Source organism: Limanda limanda, unplaced genomic scaffold (assembly GCF_963576545.1).
Source record: "Limanda limanda unplaced genomic scaffold, fLimLim1.1 SCAFFOLD_181, whole genome shotgun sequence".
Lineage (NCBI taxonomy): Eukaryota > Metazoa > Chordata > Actinopteri > Pleuronectiformes > Pleuronectidae > Limanda > Limanda limanda.
Genome location: NW_026870497.1, coordinates 88,407 through 96,356, shown reverse-complemented (window position 1 = coordinate 96,356; position 7,950 = coordinate 88,407). Strand labels below are relative to the sequence as shown.

The following is a 7,950-nucleotide window of genomic DNA, read 5'->3' as shown; positions in this document are numbered from 1 at the left end:
GTAGACGACCTCTTGTCCTGGAAGCTAAATTGCCTTAACTACTCAACCGAGAGGCTTTCGGACACAGGCCCAGTTGTTCCCGAAAGCTCTTGAAGAGCTCTATGACATATGTGAGAATAAGCCCTGTAAGTTATTGTTTTGGTCAAAAGTTCCAACAAGGCCCCAGACTCTCAGAGCCCATGAACACTCATACACCCTGACTCCCTCTTGCCAAACAAGGTGAATGGGGCCAACTCGGCCATACTTCATCTTAGAGCCTTGATCCAGGCAGGGACGGAAATGTCTCATCGACCTGATTGGCCCAGTGTTGGAATCATAGCTGTGGCTCCTTCCTGTGCAGAGCTAGGGGGCAGCAAAGTTAATTTTTTCTGTTTGCTAAAGTCCTATATCTTCTCAATGGAAGCTGTCAAGGGTAAGAAAGAGACATGTTTGGAAAGCTCTCAGAGTGCTCTATCACATATGTGAATGCCACATAGGTGGCACTCTTCTGGAGCAAGGTCTTTAATGGAGAGAGATATAAGAAGGGGACCTGGACATTCTGAAAGGCCTCGACGAGACGAATGTGACAATGCCCCGAATGTCCTGCTTCATGTAGCATTGATGCTGACAGAACTCTACTTCCATATTTTCATCTATGATTGCTCTGAATAGATGGAAATGTGGAGGCGGGAAATTTTCACTCCTCCACATTTTAATCTATGCCAATGAGGCGACCTCCTGAAGTTCCCCATCAATTTTGCAGCACTTCCTGTCGGTTTACATCCATCATATTTGACTCACTACTTCATGGGGATGCTGGCTTTTAGGTAACAGTGGTTGCTAGTCTCTAAGTGGTCATATGGTCGAGTAGAGCCCCGAAATGTCACTCGACTAGGCCTCGTTTGTAGACGACCTCTTGACCTGGAAGCTAAATTGCCTTAACTACTCAACCGAGAGGCTTTCGGACACAGGCCCAGTTGTTCCCGAAAGCTCTTGAAGAGCTCTATGACATATGTGAGAATAAGCCCTGTAAGTTATTGTTTTGGTCAAAAGTTCCAACAAGGCCCCAGACTCTCAGAGCCCATGAACACTCATACACCCTGACTCCCTCTTGCCAAACAAGGTGAATGGGGCCAACTCGGCCATACTTCATCTTAGAGCCTTGATCCAGGCAGGGACGGAAATGTCTCATCGACCTGATTGGCCCAGTGTTGGAATCATAGCTGTGGCTCCTTCCTGTGCAGAGCTAGGGGGCAGCAAAGTTAATTTTTTCTGTTTGCTAAAGTCCTATATCTTCTCAATGGAAGCTGTCAAGGGTAAGAAAGAGACATGTTTGGAAAGCTCTCAGAGTGCTCTATCACATATGTGAATGCCACATAGGTGGCACTCTTCTGGAGCAAGGTCTTTAATGGAGAGAGATATAAGAAGGGGACCTGGACATTCTGAAAGGCCTCGACGAGACGAATGTGACAATGCCCCGAATGTCCTGCTTCATGTAGCATTGATGCTGACAGAACTCTACTTCCATATTTTCATCTATGATTGCTCTGAATAGATGGAAATGTGGAGGCGGGAAATTTTCACTCCTCCACATTTTAATCTATGCCAATGAGGCGACCTCCTGAAGTTCCCCATCAATTTTGCAGCACTTCCTGTCGGTTTACATCCATCATATTTGACTCACTACTTCATGGGGATGCTGGCTTTTAGGTAACAGTGGTTGCTAGTCTCTAAGTGGTCATATGGTCGAGTAGAGCCCCGAAATGTCACTCGACTAGGCCTCGTTTGTAGACGACCTCTCGACCTGGAAGCTAAATTGCCTAAACTCCTCAACCGAGAGGCTTTCGGACACAGGCCCAGTTGTTCCCGAAAGCTCTCGAAGAGCTCTATGACATATGTGAGAATCAGCCCTGTAAGTTATTGTTTTGGTCAAAAGTTCCAACAAGGCCCCAGACTCTCAGAGCCCATGAACACTCATACACCCTGACTCCCTCTTGACAAACAAGGTGAATGGGGCCAACTCGGCCATACTTCATCTTAGAGCCTTGATCCAGGCAGGGACGGAAAGGTCTCATCGACCTGATTGGCCCAGTGTTGGAATCATAGCTGTGGTTCCTTCCTGTGCAGAGCTAGGGTCAGCATGGCAGCATTAGCAGCTAGGTAAGTTTGCTCTGTAATTTCTTGATTTTTGTTAGACACAAAGTGCTGATACCTGACTGATTTTGCTCTATTTCAGTGTGTAACATATTAATATCACCTTAGGTGTTGTTTTCTCATGCACTTTTGATTGTTTGAAAAGTTGATTTATATCACATGGTGAGCACATGGTCGGTTAAAATGACATATATGTAAATATGGAATTTGTCCATCGTAATTCCAAATTTCGTAGATGAAAACTTGCACTTCCTTTCCCCACAGGAAGTAACACAAGAGTAGCATTGGTAGCATTAGCAGCTTGGTAAGTTTGCTCTGTAATTTCTTGATTTTTGTTAGACACAAAGTGCTGATACCTGACTGATTTTGCTCTATTTCAGTGTGTAACATATTAATATCACCTTAGGTGTTGTTTTCTCATGCACTTTTGATTGTTTGAAAAGTTGATTTATATCACATGGTCAGCATATGGTTAGGGTTAGGTTTAGGTAAAATGACATATATGGAAACATGGAAGTTTTTCGATTTTAACTTCCAAATTATAATTCATGCCATTTAGATGAAACTTGGAAGTGGAGGAGCAACAGCAGCAGTAGCAGCATGGTAAGTGTGCTCTGTAATGTCTTGCTTTTTTCAGACGCAGTGTGTTGAAACTTCATCATGCATTATCCTAACCTGTTCAAATGCTTATGTCACAGCGCCACCTACTGGAAACAGGAAGTCATTCTTTTTTTTTCTTTTTAACATTTTTTTCCTTTTCATCTACAGGCCACAAAATTGTGTGGGTTGTGTTTCAGGAGCTACAATAATTTAAAGCAGCACCTGAATGTTTCCCACACAGTTCCTAATAAAGAGGAATTTCGTCTGTTGATGAAATTTGGGAATGCTAGGTAAGAACATACAGAACATATATTCATATGAAAACAAATATTTTTCTTGTCCATATTTCTTCCCCATTTATTCAATATTCCCTATTCTAGGACAACGGAACGCTTAGACTGCCCTGTGTGTGACAGGGGTTCATTCGTACGCCTGGACAAGCATCTGCAGGACACACATTTCTTAAATCCAGAGGTAAGTGCAAATGCACAATAATTCTTGCAAATGTAATCTTTAGTCACGATAAGAATTATTTTTGTGTCAAAATATGTCACTTTATATCAATAGGAAAGAGAGCCTCTGCTAAAGGATGCCAAGAGGACGTGCATTAGAAAGGAGTTTGCTGCTCTCCGCCTTACTGACCCTCAAAGTCCGATGGTATCATGTTTGGACATGCATGATAACTCTAATGGTAATTTTACACTATCATGTATTAATGTGTTTGTGAAAGGTTGAATGTACAGTAAACAGGTCCTTGACATGCCTTTTCCAATTCATTACAGACGAAATTTATGAGAGAATGTCCATTTGGGAAGACGATATGCCCCATGAGGAAGGGCAGCCGCTCAACCTGGCCCTGAGTCCAGATTCAGTGCATGGTCAACCTGAAATTGGTCTTCCTGTTTTATCATCTACCCCCCAAAAAAATCCACATCTCAGCCCTGGTGGCCAGAAAACCTCCTCCGATGGCCAAATACCCTGCTCCAGTGTCCACACATCCCCCAACAGTGTCCACACATCCTCCTCTGATGTCCCCACATCCTCCTCCGATGTCCCCACATCCTCCTCCGGTGTCCATACAACCTCCTCCAGTGGGCTTGGTCATAGCCATCCTCTGCCTTCCTCACCTGTTATGCAGAACCAAGATAACTCCAGTCAGTCTTATAACACCGATATTACAAGTCCACTTCCGAATCAACGCAAATGCAACTGCAAATGTGAAAACGTTGCAGTGAGATTGCAGGAGCTTGAAAATAGGGTAAACAGACTTGTGAGAGCCCAACCCTCGGCGCCCTCTACACCCAAGACACCCAGAGGCATACCGTCAAAACTAACTACCTCAGCCCAAAAATATGAACATGTGACAAAGTCGAACAAGTCAGAACATTTATTTCGTGAGTTTTCATTTCCTGTTTCCCTTTTCTCGTCTACAATTTTCATGGTTACATCTATAAAAAAACAACATGTATTGAATTACACAGCAATGTGGAAGCCATAGATTAGAATTTGAAATATATGGCTTCCACGTTGCTATGTAATGTAATAGATGTTGTTTTTTTTAAAATTTGGTAAATATAATAAAATATATATATACAATTTTTAATCCACAAACATTTTCTGTTTGTTTCATGACAGATAAGATCATTGATGACTACAGGAAGTTTCGACTGGGTTCACGGACAGGAATAAAAGATAAGGATAATGCCAGGCAGGCAGCGAGTCATGCACTCCGTTTTTGCCTCTATATGGCTACTGGGCTACCTCCAAAAATGGTCTCAATGGATATGAAGTTCCTTCTCCAGATTGACAAATTGCGCATGTAAGTGTGTTTTTTGGTTAGAATAAATAGAGATAAAATCTCTCTCTCTCTCTCTCTCTCTCTCTCTCTCTCTCTCTCTCTCTCTCTCTCTCTCTCTCTCTCTCTCTCTCTCTCTCTCTCTCGATATGTATATATATATATACATTTATTGTTATGAATTTGAAATTATAATGTGATGTTTTTTAGTAGATGAAAAATTGGAATTTGGATTTGGAATCAGGTGGTGGGAACTAGAGGTGAGATTTCATTACTTGTACCTACCTTTTTTTGTAGGTGGCCACTATACCTCACCGAAAAGGGTTACCTCCCAACTACTGTAAGAAACATGATGACAAATGTCACCCTGTTCATCAGGCACATGAAGTGCTCATTCCAGGCGGTCAGCAAAGTCAGATCTCCTGACTTCGACAGACTCCTCTATGAGCTTAAGATGCTTCAGATGAATGTGCACAAGCACGTGGTTGTCCACCGTCAGAAGGTGATGAAAAAGAAGACAGGTAAGGTTTGCTTTCTTTATTGTGTTATTGTTGTGTGTATATTCTGTCATCTAAAAAATAGGGATTTGGAACCTCAGAAATGAGTGGTATATGTGACACTCTTTTCACAGTTCAACTGCTTGAGGCGAAAAAGGAAGTGACATTTATGAAGGTGGCCAAAAAGAAAATTCCTGAGTTGCTTCGTAAGTACAATTCAGTACATATTTACTCATGACAGGAGATTGGGAGATGGAGAGAGGAGAATTGACATAAACCTGACTTGACTAAACTAAATGTATCTGTGTTATTTATTGTAGAATTCTTACCTGCTGATGGAAGTTATGGTAAGGACCATTGTCAGCTCATGGGCTACCTCATGGGCTATCTGAGCATCCTTACGGGACATCGCGCCGTCGTCTTTACCAACATGACCCATGATCAGGTGATGTCAGCAGACTGCTGGGGTGGTGGCAAGAAGTATAGGGTTATGGTAAGTATTTAAACTATTTGTTGGAAGAGATAGCAAAAGTTTTATTAGTTTTTTTCTATTTCAGTTTAAGTCTACCTATCCACAGAAATAAGCTAATTTTCTGCATGTTTTCCCTAGGTGGATGACCACAAAACTATGAGCTCATTCGGGCAAGCTGCGGTGTGCCTAAACAAGATGGAATTTGAGTGGCTGAAAAAAGTTGCCTTCGGTAACTGCTGCCTTGGTGCGGACGACAACAAATATGTTTTCCACACAATATTAGGCAGGTATATCGTGAAGCCGTCACTCTACCTCCATATGGCTTGGGTGAATGCTGGACTGACGGGGCCAGTCAACTTTGGCCAGATCCGGAGCAGTGTCTCTACGCAGGTAGGTACTCAGGAAAGTGATATGTGTTAGGAGTGCCTGAAGTATAGCCAAGTATTTCACAATTTTCATAGATAATTTCCAGATTTCCATCTGTTTGATCTGAATCTGTATGTCGTAGGTGGGAATTTGGAAGACTTCCAGATTATGTTACACATATTTCTTCATTTGGGTTCACAGGCCAAGAATCACCTCACTGAGAAGGAGAGGAAGGAGGTGGCTCATGCGATGTGCCATGACCCCACTACAGCAGAAAAATTCTATGTAGCTCTGCCAGACAAAGAAATGGCATACCAAACCAGAAAACTGAGGATGAAAGCCCTCAAGGAGGCTTTTGCTAAATCCTCGCAAGTTAACAATGACACTGATGACTCCTCATCCTTACCAGATGACAAATCTGAGGATACACCGGAGACAAGCTCAGATGATGAGGAAGTCATCTTTGATGACGCACCTGAGTCAAGCTCATCATTGTCCTCTGACGAGAAGTTGACAATGATGAATAGAAGAAACAAGAGGCTTCATGGGATTTCTGAACCTAAGGACGAATCATCAGAGGATGAGCCCCCATCTTTTCCAGCTCCTTCAAGTCAAAAGTCCATGAAGAAGTTGGACTTTTCAAATGACTCTTCAGTCCAAAAAAGGATGTCACATCTCGTGGTAGTTTCACCTTCCAAGTGTTTTGTGAGGGTGGAACGGATGAAGAGATCTTTTGAAAACTTCTATTCATACAAAAGAAAGGCAAAATGCAGAAGGTTGGAGGAAGGAGGAAAAGCACAAAAGTTGAAATCAACTTTTAAGAAGAGTCGTCTTCCACCCCTAGGAGGAAGAGAGGAGATTCTGGAAACCCCAGTTGAAGAGGGAGTAGGAAGGGGAGAGATTCTGGAAGCCCTGGTTGAAGAGACTCCTCTTCCACCCAGAGGAGGGGGGGAGGAAATTCCAGAAACCCTGGTTGAAGAGGAAGTAGGAAGGGGGCAGATTGTGAAAACCCTGGTTGAAGAGACTCCTCTTCCACCCAGAGGAGTGGAGGAGGAGATTCCAGAAACCCCGGTTGAAGAGAGAGGAGGAGAGGAGGAGATGCCAGAGACCCTGTTTGAAGAGGAAGTAGGAAGGGGGGAGATTCTGGAAGCTCAGGTTGAAGAGACTCCTCTTCCAACAGGAGGAGGGGGGGAGGAAATTCCAGAAACCCTGGTTGAAGAGGAAGTAGGAAGGGGGCAGATTGTGAAAACCCTGGTTGAAGAGACTCCTCTTCCACCCAGAGGAGTGGAGGAGGAGATTCCAGAAACCCCGGTTGAAGAGGGAGGAGGAGAGGAGGAGATGCCAGAGACCCCGTTTGAAGAGGAAGTAGACTGGTGGGCGATTATGGAAGTTCAGCTGGATGAGACTCCTCTTCCACCAGGAGGAGAGGAGGAGATTCCAGAGACCCCAGTTGAAGACATGCCTGAAACCCCAGTCATCAACTCCTGTGCAGTTGAAGATTCGGGAAACCCAAATTGAAGAGGTCACTGAAACCCCTGTTTTATAGTTCTTTGTTGTAGTCAAGTAATCAAGTTTGAGAAAATATTATGATTATGTTAAAAAAAAATTGTCAATTATGTTCCAAAAAGACATTATTCATGTATGACCTTTTCAGGTTACCAGCTATGAGTCAATTTTTTTAATTTTTTTTTATGAAAGGCATGAAGCAATGTCACCTTGTTTAAGTATGTATATTTTGTTAATTTATTGGATATTTATATCTAGACTTTTATAGATATATTTTTCATTTCAAATGCCTACAGCTGTAAGTTCAAGAAGTATGTCAGATAAATAAAAAGAATTTCCTAAAATCTTTGAGTATGCTGTCGTTCATTTTTTTCAAATTATCTTTAATTTTTCAATTTTCATCTTGAAAGTTCCTATCTCTAATAGATGGAAATATGGAAGTCTATGAATGACTTCCATATTTTCATCTATGGCTTCCATATTTCAATCTATGACATGTTATTCTTATAGATTGAAATATGGAAGCTGTAGATGAGAATTGGGAATGTGGATTCTTATCTATGGCTTCCAGATTTCCATCT

At 42.4% G+C, this 7,950-nt stretch overlaps 1 protein-coding gene across 1 annotated transcript; it reads left to right on the top strand.

The window, feature by feature from the left end:
• The first annotated feature begins 3,552 nt into the window (after positions 1–3,552).
• On the top strand, positions 3,553–7,678 carry LOC132997334 (uncharacterized). Its single transcript, XM_061067439.1, has 7 exons — positions 3,553–4,127; positions 4,369–4,552; positions 4,826–5,049; positions 5,160–5,231; positions 5,346–5,518; positions 5,636–5,887; positions 6,065–7,678. The coding sequence occupies exons 1-7, from the start codon at positions 3,554–3,556 to the stop codon at positions 7,379–7,381; spliced, it is 2,796 nt and encodes a 931-aa protein (XP_060923422.1). The 5' UTR covers position 3,553; the 3' UTR covers positions 7,382–7,678.
• Positions 7,679–7,950: the final 272 nt, after the last annotated feature.